The 14,968-nt window shown below is 35.3% G+C and overlaps 1 protein-coding gene across 7 annotated transcripts in view; it reads left to right on the top strand.

The window, feature by feature from the left end:
* Positions 1-14,968, top strand: part of LOC101218052 (probable E3 ubiquitin-protein ligase ARI8) — a 31,612-nt gene that overhangs the window by 2,979 nt on the left and 13,665 nt on the right. For all 7 annotated transcript variants that reach the window (XR_004214467.1, XR_004214468.1, XR_004214466.1 and 4 more), the window contains exons 2-10: positions 3,533-3,657; positions 3,919-4,024; positions 4,143-4,233; positions 6,201-6,373; positions 6,878-6,982; positions 8,731-8,819; positions 14,015-14,122; positions 14,325-14,415; positions 14,780-14,869. Coding sequence is in view for 4 of the 7 variants with exons in the window: in XM_031880915.1 (XP_031736775.1) it covers positions 3,533-3,657; positions 3,919-4,024; positions 4,143-4,233; positions 6,201-6,373; positions 6,878-6,982; positions 8,731-8,819; positions 14,015-14,122; positions 14,325-14,415; positions 14,780-14,869 (978 nt within the window). In the remaining 3 variants the exon portion in view is untranslated. The remainder of the gene's footprint in view (positions 1-3,532; positions 3,658-3,918; positions 4,025-4,142; positions 4,234-6,200; positions 6,374-6,877; positions 6,983-8,730; positions 8,820-14,014; positions 14,123-14,324; positions 14,416-14,779; positions 14,870-14,968) is intronic.

Genomic DNA, 14,968 nt, shown 5'->3' with positions numbered 1-14,968 from the left:
AAAGACAAAAAAAGGAGAGCAAAGGTCACCCAACTCTAAAAATAATAATAAAAAACAGTTGTATCTTTCCTACTGATAACAGCGTCACCAGGTCAGAATTTCTATATCCAATCTCTTACGGTTTCTCTTCTCTCTGTTCATCAGAAGGTGACACTCTTGCTTCTTCTCTAATTACTGTGTCACCAAGCAAGTCAATCATCAAAGAAAAAGGATCTTCTACTCCCTTGTCAGCTTGTTTTAATAAAGCTAAAAAGATCTCTTGCCCCTAGAGTTCTTCTTGAAGCATTTTATAAGGAAAAAGACTTCCTTCAACAATGTTTGGACTGCTCTTTCAATTCTGAGTCTCTTGGAGTTTGTTCATTCAAGGCTCAAGAGAAGCATTCTCAGGGTCATCAATCTCTCAAGTCTTTGTTCACTGATGTAAATCCGGATCTTTGGAAGTTTCCAGCTCTCTAATCCAAGCTACTGGTTGCAATACCAGACGAGGTACATTGAACTCTTATCATAAGTGCGAGCAAAATCCAAGCAAGGTGCAATATGGGATTGCTAATCCAGAGGAATTTGGCAGTCTTGATGCTCAAGAAGCTCTTGACTCAGATGTTGAATCAGTCCCATCGAGAGTACATTGAACTCTCATCACGAGTGTGAGTTGATGAGAGTAAAATCCAAGCAAGGTGCAATATGGGATTGCTAATCTAGAGGAAGCTGGCAGTGGCAGTCATGATGCTTAAAAAGCTCTTGACTCAAATGTTGAATCAGTTCCAAGTGTACGTAGGGAGGAACTAGAAGAAATTAATGCAGGGGAAGGGGTTGAAGATTATGAGATTTTGGAGATCATAATCAACAATGTTTGTGAGTTGTTTGTGGAGGAAGGTTTAGAAGAAGAACAACCTTCTCTCCAGAAATTCAGAGAAGAAATCCCAAAGCACTTGCATGACATCATCGAAGCTTGTGACATCTTTCATTTGAATTCTTTGAACTTTTTCTCCAGCATTGTAAGTAGTCTTTGATGTGATAGTGCATTGAAAGTCCTTTTGGAATTCAAGGGAGCTAGAAGTTTAAAAAAATGGTAGTTGGGAAGCAGATAAAGAAGATTATTCCGGTTTTGGTTTATCTACTAATATCAAAAAGTAAAGTTTTGTTCCAGATTCTTCAATTCCTTGTGGTGATCTCTTGTTCTTTTGATGCTTATGAACCATTTGTAAAAATATTTCTTGATCACATTTGAATATGGACTGTTTGATCATAGAGAAATGGTGTATTTGATTTGAAGTTATTTCTTTAACAGAGTTCATTTTGGAGCCTTGATCTTTTGGAGGTAATTAAGTTTGGCAAGACAGTTTCCAGCAGTCAGTATGACTCGAAAGAAGAAGATGTTTAATTGTTTAACATAAAGTAGTTTGCTTGGAACTTTTGTTTCAATAAATCTTGAAGGTTAAAGAAGTGGGTGAATTTCAAATTCTTTTAAGGCTTTAGTCACACTGGAAAGAAAGGGGTTATAATTGATCAAAGATAGTGGCCATTGGCCCCCTTGGGAATTTCTTGAGTTATTTCCTTCCTCTAAATAAAAAGCTGTGAAAACTTTATGGGATTTCAGAAGTCAGAAGTCTATGTCTAATCATTAATCTACGTTGGAAAATGGTTTTTGGGCACTGTTTGTCTCCTTCAATCTGCACTTGTGCTCTACCGCTAGTGACTCTTTACAGCACCTGGTTTTGATTGCTTTTTCTTAACTGGTTTGCATTGTCGTCAGAATTGTGCTTGGTAAGATTCTAGAGATTTTTCAGAGCAAGCTTCTTAGCTTAAGACCCCGATGGAGTCATCACATTTCAACTTCCTCTTAGTGTTCCTTCTCCAAGGATCTCGTGTTGTCCCAATGCGAGTTTTAAGCCTATTCGGTCGCCTTTTCTGTGGGGTGTCAACCTTGTTGAGATGCCTAAGTGCACCTTGTGATCCATGGTTACATGCTCATTGTATAATTCTCTTGTACTATAACCTTTTGTCTTATTATTATTATATTAATATTAACAAAGAGACTGTCTCCTTTTAAAAAAATAAAAAAAATAGTGAAACATCACAAATGGAAGATTTGGCCAAGGAGAAATGTTAATGTAACTGCCTTTCCAATAAAGCTATTATAAAAAATGCGGAAGCATAAGAATTGTAAATTTTTAGAACTTACACAAGTAGTGGAAACAACTTCAGACAAAGCTGAAGAGTCTGTTTTAAAGAAGAAAGAGAGAGAATTTCAGTCTTAAAAGCAGCAAGCCGATAATGGAGAAGAGGAGCTTTAAGGAGGAAAGTGAAGATTCTAGCCAAGACTCCCTCATTGCCATTTGAAACTTTTGCCGTTTCAGTGACCTCAAATTTTCCCTCCAAAAGGCCTTTAAACTTTTCCTCTTTATCAATTTCAGTTTCCACCTCCTCATCTTCTTCCTCAGTTAGATCTGGATCAAGAACATTGGTAGCTTAAAAGTAACTTTTTGGATGTTTTGTCTTCGTTATCATGATTACCAGTGGACTGCAAAGAACTATGGGCAAAGAATTATTTCAGTTGATAGTTTTGAAGTAGATGATTGGCTCTTGGTGTTTTCCTTCTCCTTCCAAATTGAAGCATGTGGAATACAAAATTTCAGTTAGATGTGGGTGCTTTTCGACCAAGTGTTTATATTTTCTTTGTATTAAGCTCTTTACTAATATTTCAATTCTCTATTGCTTTGGTTCTTTTGTTGTTTCTACTTTGTGATCGTTTTTAGGTTGTCTTCACATTTGTATTGCCCGAGTACATCTTTGTTTAGTTTGTTTGGATGATATTCTATTTATCATATTTTGCTCTCAGTATAATACTCTTGTACTTTGAGCTTTAGTCTCATCTATTATTAATAAAGAGGCTTGTCTCCGTTTTTAAAAAATAAGGCTACTCACTTAACCAAATTGTTAAGTTTACTAAGCGTTTCCTTCCCAAAAGAATTTCCTTATGATTTTCTCAATAGATGATACCACTTTGTCAGGCATTGCGAAAACTGACATATAATAAGTGGGAAGATTAGCAAGGACGTAATTATAAAGAGTAGTTCTCCCTCCTTGGGTTAGGTTAAACCTCTTCAATTTGTCAAGCTTTTCATGGATTTTATAATCACTGGTTGTTGGCTTTCCTGTTCGACATTTGGTATTTCCTCTCTTTCTCTCCAATATCGGCTTGCTTTAATGAGAAGAAAATGCTGTGACTGAATTTCATTAGAACATTCTACGTCGACTTGGTTGGAAAGGAATTTCGTTAGGGCGTTCATGTCTACTTGGTTAGAAAGGAATTCTTTTACTTTCTTCGATGAGGAACATGATATTGGTTCATTCATATTTGTCTTACTTAGCTCTCACTAGGTGTAAATTGAACCCCTTGTAATCATGGTTTAACTACATTTATTACCCATTTGAAATGTTTCTGAATTTTTTTGGATAGGAACGCCCATATTTAATTTCATTTGTTTCCTATAAAAATGTCTCACAAGTATCTATCTTTATAAATTTTCAGCAAAACTATATAATCTTGGCCGAGGCAGATATTCAACAATGTCAGGAGGAAGACATCACAAGAGTATCCACTGTCCTTTCTATTTCAAAAGTAGCCGCTAGCATCCTGCTCCGATATTACAACTGGTATAAATTTATCAACTGTATGTGAAGTACTTGAATACAGATGGTTTACATAGTGAACCCTATTAATGAAAAGTACATGTCTTAACGTTTTTTATTACATAACATTGTAGATTTAATTATTACACGACAATATTGTCTTGGGGACCTTCCGTAATATGTTCCTCACCTGCGTTCACTTCATGTTTTCTCCACTTTGTAAATATCGTATGCCCAATTCCATATTCTAAATTCTGCGGATTCTACAATGATCTTGCTTTGCAGGAGTGTCAGTAAAGTGCATGATGAATGGTTTGCAGATGAAGAAAAGGTTCGTAGATCTGTTGGCTTACTACAGAAACCAGTTTTGCGACATTCAAATGAACTAGAAGTAAGCAATCTCATTTTTTTTGGTTTTATTGAGATTCTGTTAACTGTTTTTGCATAAACAATTGATTGGTAAAATTGAGAATGTAAACAGCATTATGATATATCTTATCTTTTGGCAGCTACCTTGTGGTATATGTTTTGAAATCTATCCACTTGATAAGATCCAGTCAGCTGCTTGTGGCCATCCATTTTGCAATGCTTGTTGGACAGGTTTGCCAACTAATAACAAACCATTTTTGTTATACTTGCTTGGTTCTAGCCTTTTTTTCTGTTGCATAAGAAACATTCAAGGACAATATATTCCAAAAAGGTGAAGCAGAACAACCTAAGGGCCTGGATAGAGAGAACAGCACCCCCCTCCCCCCACAAGCGCACACACATTGACAACAACAACAACAAGAGCTACACAAAAGAGCCTTTGAATCTCTAATAATAAAGGACAGACTGTAATTACAAAAGAACAATTGAAGTGTAATCACTTGGGAGCATTTCATTTTTCTTTTTGAAATGGAAATAAGAATTTTCATGGTTTGAGAGAAATCTACAGGTCTTTCACAATAAAGCATCCTCTTGGTTTGATAGATATGAGTTCGCACGTCTGGATGCCTGTTCATAGTGCTCTCTAAGTAAACAATTTATAGACTTCTCTATGCAAGATATCTTATTAAACTGGCAGGCCTTTATCTTTCCCCCTTGTTGATGATTCAGATTGGATTCACATCCTTCAATTTTTTTTTTTGAAATGGAGACAAGCCTCTTTATTAATAATGGAAAATGAGACTAATGCTCAAAGTACAAAAGACTTATACTAAATAAGAAAATAAAAAAACATCCAAATAAACTGCCAATACAAGGGAAAAAAAACGACCAATACAAACAATCGCGAAGAACAAGCTAAAAAGGCGAAAACCAACAGAAAAAATGAAACTCAATTAGTTGCGATATGAAGTGCTGCTTGATTATCACAACACATTTTTTCTGGTGTAGTGATTTCAAATCCCAACTCAACAAGAAGTTGATATATCCAAATCAATTCACGTACAGACTTTGTCATTGCTCTAGATTTTGATTTCGCACTTGAACATGACACCACATCTTCTATTGGTGTCTGAGAAACATTGGTACTTCTTAATCTCCTCATGGTTTATTATCTTTCGTCGCTTGCTCAAAGATGATGAAATTTTGGAATACGAAGACTTGTTAGAGCTAATTTCTAGGAAGGCAGTGTCGGATAACCTAGACAAATGAATTTGGTCATTAATCCTACGGGCAGATTTTCAGTAAAGTTGTTATCCTCCCATCTCTCTCCTTCCTTGCCGATAAGCAGCTGCCTTTAAAAAGCATTATGGAAGACTAACACCCAAGGAGGGAGGTCGAAAATATTTTTAGTCATAACGTACAACAGTTGTTATCAGGGCACTCTTTGAAGAAGAAACAACGGTTGTTATGGGAAAACGTGGTCAAAGTACTGCTTGCAGATTTGTGTTGAGAGGAATCAAAGGACATTTCATGACAAGGAGATGAGGTGGATAGATCGTTATGAGTTGGCAGCCCCTAACGCTTCAGCTTGTTCCCTAAATAAAAACTTTGAAGCCTATAGCATCTAGGAGATAAGCTTAAATTGGGGGTTTTTATTTTTTCCAGATTTATTAAACATTCTGTCTTGATTGTAATAAGCTAGCTATTTGAATTTCTTTACTTATTCTCAGTTGTAGCTTTGTTGTATCACTGTTCCCTTAGATTATGGGATAGGGAAGGAGTTCGACTCTTTGATTGATTGATATTTTGGCGCTAGCATATTTTTGGTGGATATGATGAGGATTCTAGGGGGTGTTAACCTAGTTGAGATGTTCGGGTGTGTCTACTGATTTTCAGTCTCTTCATCTAAGTGCTCTTTGGATAACTCTCATGTACTTCAAGCATTAGTCTCGTTTTATTAATAAAATTTGAGACTCGTCTCCTTTTCGAAAAAGGAAAAAGAAAAAGAATTTTAACCTTCTAACATTTGACCCATCACATTTTGAAATTCAATAACCTCATCATTTTTTAGCAAGTGATGATGTACGAAAGGTTAGAATTTAAATTCTCTTTTCACTTGTGATATTCTTATCAAAGAAAAAAAAAGAGAAGAAAAGAAGATAATGTTATCTTTTTTTTTCTTATTGCTCTTGTTGTAGGTTACATTAGCACATCTATCAATGATGGTCCAGGATGTCTAATGTTGCGATGTCCAGATCCATCTTGTGGTGCTGCTGTCGGTCAAGATATGATAAATTTATTAGTTTCTGATGACGAAAAAAAGAAGTACTTTCGTTATTTTGTTCGATCATATGTTGAGGACAATCGGAAGGTATTTTGCAATTTGAACTCTTATGTTTACAAATTTATTTATTTATTATTTTTTATTGTAATACGCAAGAATAGCTTAAATAATGATTAGGCATGCATTGAAATGTTGGATGTTCCATGGTTTATTGGAGGACCATATATCTGTTTTGTATCAAAAAGAAAAGTAACAGGAAGAACGCCCAACATTGCATTTGATTAAACAAGAAGTAGCTGCTGAAAAAACACAAATTTGCCTCTTTAAGCCATCTAACATAAATTAATCATGCATTGAATTTGAAGATGAGCTCGTTCTTACATTTACATGATTTTGAAATCTTTCATTTCAAAAGCATCACAAATTATTCAAGAAGAATATCATAAATTATTTCTGTTCCTGCTCAATGATTATATTTCCATTTAAATATTTCTGATGTATAATAATTATCCAGTTACGTTGGGCGTTTGCTTCAGCAAAGTTGGTGTTCACATTAGGCATAGCTAATGCCATATTTCGGTTTCTTTGTAGACCAAATGGTGCCCCGCTCCAGGATGTGATTATGCTGTAGATTTTATAGTTGGAAGTGGAAGCTATGATGTTACTTGCAGATGCTCCTATAGCTTTTGCTGGAATGTGAGTCAGCTTCATACTGTTTATTAACTAGATTTTTTATTCAACATAACTGGATAGAAGTTGCTTCTTAAGTTCTTTTTGAGTTCTATTGGCTATGGTTAGCCTTGAACTTGGACATTATTAGTGATTTTTTATCAGGTATGGATATGATGAGGGTGTTAAGGGTGTGTCTAGTTGAGATGTTCAGGTGCATCTCCTGATCCTTGGTTTGGGTGCTCATTGTATAATCATCTTGTAATTGAGCTTTTGTCTCAATATTTATTGATAAAATAAACGAGGCTGTTTCCTTTTTTGAAAACGTACTGTAATTTTCATCTATATTTATCATTATTTCTCAATCTCATAGAGTTATTATGGTTAGATTACTTTATCTACCAATGGGCTTCTGTAAGGAAAAGTATGATCTCTCTCTCTCTTCTATGGAGGATCAATATAGATTACTTTATCTACCAATGGGCTTCTGTAAGGAAAAGTATGATCTCTCTCTCTCTTCTATGGAGGATCAATATAGAATGAACTTGTAGGTTTATTTTGCTAGATGTACGCTGAACGTGTGCGTCAGAGGTCTACTTTTGATAATATGGATGGGTCTGACCCACAAAAGTTGTGGAAGTAATGCCTTGAATCCCAATTTATAGAACAGAAGCTACACAAGGCGGAGGTGGGAAATTGAAGTCAGCTTGGTGAGGGCAGTATAGCCTATCAGTTGTTTGAAAGAGCTTTGAACATTTTGAAATCTGACTTAATGAAGGTATTGCAACATTTTTAGAAAATGAGATCATCCGTATGATTCCTACATCTTCTAATACTCAAGAAACTGAAGGGAAATCGAGTCGCTGAATGTAGACCCCATCTGCTCGGTTTCTTCTCTTTACATAGTAATTGTAAAGAGTCGTTCCCTTATAATGATGATCTGCAGGCTAATCATGCCGAGGAATGGCTTATTGAGGTTCTTAGTTTGATTTAAGAGCTCAAGAAGACGGCAGGTTTTTAATGGTTGTTTATTTCATTCCACTCAGTACACAAAAACGTTGTACAAGCATTAACCACAAAATCATCTGTGTGCTGGTTGAAGTTCTGCTCTGCACAAGCTGATTGTGCTGTGGTGTACATGCATTAAAACCCAAAACACAGATTTGTTAATGATTATTTTGACATACAGTCAAAACAATTTACAATGTTTTTTTTTTTCCCAAAGCCAATTAAAACGTGAAATTTAATATAAGATCAGATAGAATTAAAAAAGAAAGAAAGAAAGAAAGAGAGAAAAAGACACCCTTTGCTGCACATGCTAAAATAGGTATAGAAATTTTTGGGATTTTCTGGGCAAGGAGGTTCATGTTTCCTGGGTTTATGATTTACTGATGATGCTAATATTATGTCGACATGGTCTGTCAGGTAGAGCAGAAATAAATGATTGGAATGGAAGCAGTTAAAGAATCTGTTTAAGACTAGTTGGAAAGAAGTAATGTACTCAATCTCAAGAATAGAGATTGGGGATGTTTTGGATTTGGCTAAGTTTCATTGTTCTTCATTGTCTACGTATTTTGTAATTTAAGTTCTACAATCTACTTTGATTGGGTTAGGCTTTTTTTTTATGTGTTATTTTTGTTTTCTTTGGGAATTTGTGGGTTTTGGTATCTTGTCTTGGAACTTTTTCATTTAACAGTGTTATGCATTTCCTTATTTAGAAAAATGATTTGTAAATTTCATTCTAAATCATTATCACAAAATATGTTCTTTCGCAGTGTACTGAGGAAGCTCATCGTCCTGTTGATTGTGTCACTGTAGCTAGATGGATATTGAAGAATAGTGCTGAGTCGGAAAATATGAACTGGTATGTAATTGGTTCTTGACAATTTAGATGTCTTGTTCAATTTCACAATTAATTGAGGCTGTTGAAAACTTCATGAACGTAATAAATTGAAGAATGTTATTGGTGAACAAATAAAGGAAAAATCCGTAAGGATATGGTTGAGACCATTCCATCAATTTTTGTAAATGACGAGTCATATTTGTAACATTTTCTCATCCTCCCAATGTTGAAATTTGTCTTTAGGGTGTTGAGGAGTCCTGTGAGGTTTGGAGTTTTTTCTACTTAAATACTTCCTTTTGGGCTATTTTTTCAATTATTATTATTGTAACATCCTTTACTTTTTATTCTTAATTGTTCTAGCTGTTTCTTATAATTTTGTTTGGGAAAGAAAGTTCAGAAATAATTATCTACTTGGAAAAGGTTCTTTTCAAAGGAGGGTGACGATTAGTTTGGTCTGTCACTACTGAGTGGGAGGTGGTTTCAAAGCCTTTGGAGCTTCGAGGTTTAGGTTTTGGCAACTTGAGATTGTGTAATGAGACTTTTTTGATGAAATAGTTGGGGCATTTCCTTATGGAGCCTAATTCTTTGTGGTATAGGGTTATTGCGAGCCAACACGAACTTTCAGTTCAAGTGGTTGGTTTTGGGTTTTAGTAAAGATCCCAGGAATTTTTTTTTCTAGTGCTTCTTTCCACAATTGTACCAACTTTGGGTAAGAGACTACACTCTATGGCTTCTCAAAGTGGATACCACCAGATCCATTAGACCAAAGATGAGTGGAAGAGTGTAAAAATAATCATACCAGGAACAATGCTTCTTAAAAAATAAAATAAAGTAAAATAAAGGTGTATTTGGATGACTTGTAATGTCATTCGAGTTATCCAAAGCACCGAGCACATTCATGCACTTAATGAACCAATGTTACATCCTTTCCTTAACAAGTTTATTGTAGTGTATTTTGAGAATAAGCGTATAACAAGAATATCGAGGAAGATTAACATCTCCATTCCTTATTGCGTGGACTAACAGCTGATGAATTATATATAAACAACAAGAAGTGTCTCTTTCTTGTGGAGATTTCATTCATTGGTTTCTTAATAGGCCAACATCAAGTAAAGGTAAATCTAGAGAAGATTGAAGCTGTTATGCAATGGCCAACTTCTTCCTCAGTAAAAGATATCCAAGCTTTTCTCTGTTTGACTTTGTTTTATTGAAAACTTCAGCTCTATTGCAGCCTTCATTACTGATTGTTTGAACAAGGAAAAATTTTTGTGGGGTGGAAAGCAACATGTCACCTTTGATCGCCTTAAAAAGAAGTGAAGTACCAGCTCTATTTTGAAATGACCCAATCTTTCATTCACTTTCGTTTAAAGTAGCTGTGGATACTTGTGGCTTGAGAATTGGCAGTGTTTTGTCTCAACAAGGCTACCCAATTGAGTACTTTGGTGAGAAGGTTAATAATTTAAGACAAAATTGGAGTACTTATGAACAAGAGCTTTATGCTTGAGCCTTGAGCATTATCTCCTTTCCAAGGCTTTCCTTTTATTGGCTGACCATTTCTCATTGAATCACTCATAGTCTTAAAATGATTTCAACCGTATACATGTGAGGTGGATTCTTTTATTTAAAGATTTAACTCTGTAATCAACCACCAATCGTGCAAGGACAATAAACTAGTCAATGCTTTTAGTCACAAGGATACTTCACTCACTATTTTATCCACTGAGGTTATTACCTTCTCTTACCTTCAGACTAAGGTGATCGTGACTTTTCGAATTTGTGGTATGAATGTCTCATTGCTTGAAAGTTCAAGATTTATACATAGTGAATGGTTTTTTGTTTAAGGAGGAGCAAATTTGTATTCCACACACTTCGAGAAGCTCTTACAAAAGAAGCACAGTCGGGGGAAGCTTGACAGGACATTTTGGGCAAGATAAAATGTTTGAGCTAGTTTATGCACTATTTTATTGGCCATGACTCCAGAAAGATACAAATAATTTTGTCCAATGTTAAATTTGTCAAATGGCCAAGGGAACATCTTCAAATGCTGGTTTGTACTCTCCTCTATCTATCCCTTCAACCATTTGGGAAGATTTGTCGATTATCTTGGGATTACGAAAAACTTAGGGAGGATATGATGTCGTTGGAATGCCTTGATTTTGGTATGTGGCGCTATGAACAACCTAGCACATGTACTTATCTATGAGTTATTTACAATTTTTATTATGGGGTTTAGAGAAGTGCAATATGTAAACTCTCTAGCATAGTGGCTTTGTATTGTATTTCTGAAAAATTCTGTCTAATAAAATTGTTCTCCTTTTCCCTCATGGATGTAGCTAATACACTGTTTTTTTTTTTTTTTTTCTTTTTTGAAAAGAAGACGAGCTTCTTTATTAATATAGAACTCAAAGTACAAGAGAGTTATACAATGAGAATAATAGAGAAGCTAACAAACTATTAGTGTACCACGTATATCTCTGTGTTGATTTTTATACGTTTTTGTATTGCTTAATTGTTGATTTTGTGACAGATGCAATTATGGTTGTGGTAGATTGATTTAGTAAATTGGTCCATTGCTTGGCACGTGCTTATGATTGAGGTCGAGCATGTGGCTATGCCCTTGGCTTAGTTTTGTTGATAAAATCCTCATGTGTTGAAGTTCTGAGCCTCCATGACATAATCACGTGGAGATCTGTGATTGATCTGTATTAGACAAGTGATATGCTTCAAAGAAGTGGAGTTGGTCTGATAAAGGCTAGACAACTAGATAACTACTTGAGGGGAGGCTTGATAACATTTTGTGATGATGATTTTTGAGAGTGCAATCAAAGTCATTTGGAGACCTGTGACTGATCTTCATTAGATTAGTGATGTGGTTGTCCCTCTCTAAAGGGGGTAGACTAACTCTGGTGCAATCAGTTCTCAATAGCCTCCCTTGTTATCTTTTTTCCCTTGCTCAAGCTCCGGTCGGTGTTATTAATAGATTGGAATAGATGATCAGGAAGTTTGTTTGGACAGGAGGGTCTACGAATCCAATTGCTCACCTCGTCAAATGGGATTGCACTTCCACCCTGATTTGTTATGGTGGTCTTGAGATTGGCTCGTTTAGGCAAAAGAATATTGCTCTTCTCACTAAATGGTTTTGAAGGTTTAGTAAGGAAGAAACCTCCTTATGGAGGCGGTTAATTGTGGCCATCTACGGCCTAGAGGAGAATGGGTGGTCTACCAAAGATCCAAACAGGGGAAAATCTTACAGATTATGGGCTGGTATTTTCAAGCACAAGGAGACCTTTAATTTTTCTGCTTTTGTTCTGGGAGAACAAAAATCAGATTTTGGGAGGACAAATGGTGTGCCGCGGAAACACTTACAGAAAAATTCCCTAACTTATTCTCTTTGTTGCTGAATAAGGATGTTTATGTGGCTGAATGTTGGTGTACTGCTACTCATTCCTGGAATTTGGTCCTTAGAAGAAATATGCTCGATAATGAGATTGCCAATGCGGCCTCAGTTTTAGAAATTCTTCATTCCTGGGCCCCCACTGAAGGGAATGATAGTCTTAAATGGACTCCTAACATTAATGGCAACTTTACTACGAAGTCTACTTTTCTTAACTTAACTAAGAGATCCCCCTCCATTGCTGTTCCTTTGATTCGTCATATTTGGAAGAATAAAATTCCGAAGAAGGTGAAGTTTTTCTTATGGTCGCTTGCTTACAGAAGCCTTAACACTCATGAGAAGCTACAAAGTTCAGAACACATTGCTTAGCCCCTCGACGTGTTGTCTATGCTCTAAAGAAGAGGAAACTTTGGATCATTTATTTTTACACTGTCTCTTTACAAAAAAAGCTTGGAACACTCTGTTCAGGATTTTTGACTTGGAGCTTTGTCTTCCTAGTAAGATTGATAGCTGGATGATTGAAGGACTCAACATTAGTGGTTATAGCCCAAAAGGAAACATCTTATGGAAATGTGCGACTCGATCCCTTTTGTGGTGCATTTGGAAAGAAAGGAATAGTAGAATTTTTGAAGATAGATATAATTCTTTTGATTCTTTTTGGACTGTGGTACAACACACAGCTTCTTGGTGGAGTACGAATTACACCAAACACTTTTGTAATTATCGCCTTTCAATGATTTTCAACAATTGGAAGGCTATCATTTCTTAGTTCCTTAGCTTCTTCCGGGGAGGGCCCTCTTGTCCCTCGCCCTTAGGTTGTTCTGTTTTGTTATATGAATATACTTGTTTCTTATCAAAAAAAAAAAAAGTGATGTGGTTTAAAGAAGAGGAGTTAGCCTTGATAAAAGCTACACGGTAGATGGCTATTTGTGACTTGAGAGTTTAAGGGAGGCTTGATGACATTTTGTTCTAGAGGTGGATTGTTGAGAGTGCAACCAAAGCTCATATTGGATAGAAAAGAGAAAGATCATATCTATAAATGATGAGCAACATCTTTGTTGGTATGAGATCTGTTGTGTGATACCAAGAACAAAGCCATGACAACTTATGTTCAAAGTGGACATTATCATATAACTATGGAAATATGTGGATGGTTGTCCCTAATAGTCTTCACCTTGATTAATATTAATTTTCACTTTGATCCCAAAAAATATTGATTTTCATTTGTTAGCTTTTCTACCAATTTCTAATCCACAAGTGAAGAGGAAGTGTTCAAATATTGGTATGGTTGAATTTATCATGTGGGTGAAGATAAATTTAATTATATATCATCTAACATCCCCTCATTTGTGGGCTTGAAATATGGAAAAGGCCCAACAAGTGGAGATTAATATTAAATGTAGTGAAAATAACATTGTAGGAATTGGAGCATAGGACCTTCCTAAACCACCTGCTCTGATACCATCTTAAATCACTAATTGACCCAAAAGCTTAAGCTTGTGGGTGAAGATAAATTTAATTATTATACATCATCTAACAGTTAAAGCCTTACTTTCAGAGTTATGGTTGGATTAGAAGAATAAAAAATCTTTGAAACTAAACATTAGTATTCAAATTTATCATTTCAAATTCTTACAACACGTTCAGATTTTTTCTTTTACATAGTTATTTTACTTCTATTACATGTTTTTTTTTTTATGTTTATTTATTGAAATATCTGTTCCTTGCGAGAAAATAAATATTGTAGCATTACTAGACATTTTCTAGTAACATTTTAGTTATATCTTTTCCAGTATTGTAAATATTCCTTTATTGATTTCAGGATATTGGCAAATTCCAAACCTTGTCCGAAATGTAAACGACCAATTGAGAAAAATCAAGGATGCATGCATCTTACTTGCACACCACCTTGTAAATTTGAGTTCTGCTGGTAATTTTGTGCCACAAGAATCTTTAAGATGTGTTACTTCTCTTTATTTTAAAATTTGTTGTATAGCATATCTTGCCCACGGTTGCATTGTTTTCGTTCCTGTTTGGAAATTCCCTTATTTGAAGTGAGAGTGAGCGATTTGCTAATAGCATCTTTATTACTTCTTTCTTTTTTTTTAAAAAAAATTGTTTAATTTTCACAGGCTTTGCCTTGGTCCATGGTCTGATCATGGAGAGAGGACAGGAGGATTCTATGCATGTAATCGCTATGAAACTGCAAAGCAAGAGGGAGTGGTATTATCATAGACCTTATTTATTTATTTTGGCATGTAAACAACACTTTTCATTGATTAATTCAAAAGAGACTAATGCTCAAATCACAATGAGTTATAACTATAAAGAAGACAAGAATAGATCTTATTTATAATTCGACTATTAGATTTTCTTGATTCTACACGTTTTCTTTAGCATAGCCTGTTCTCTTGGTTTAGATATTTTGGGGTGGTCCTTTTTGTTCCTTATAATCTCATTGTATTTTGACTCATTACTTTGTGCTTTGTACTTTGAGCTTTTGTTTCACTCTTTATGTCAATGAAGAGTCTTGTTTCCGTTTAAAAGAAAAAATCTTGATTATGTTTTTCTCCTTTCTGTTCATCAGTATGATGATGCAGAAAAGCGCAGAGAGATGGCAAAGAATTCTCTGGAGAGGTATACACATTATTATGAAAGATGGGCTACCAACCAATCGGTATGCTTTCTTTTTCTTGCTCACCAAAGAATAATATTCTGGGAGACTTTTGAACTTTTTTCAGTTTATTGTGTGCTGGTTATTTCTTCTTCTAAAAAG

The sequence above is a fragment of the Cucumis sativus genome, chromosome 2, assembly GCF_000004075.3.
Source record: "Cucumis sativus cultivar 9930 chromosome 2, Cucumber_9930_V3, whole genome shotgun sequence".
Lineage (NCBI taxonomy): Eukaryota > Viridiplantae > Streptophyta > Magnoliopsida > Cucurbitales > Cucurbitaceae > Cucumis > Cucumis sativus.
Note: the sequence above shows the minus strand (reverse complement) of the source record. Positions and strands in the feature narration are given on the sequence as shown.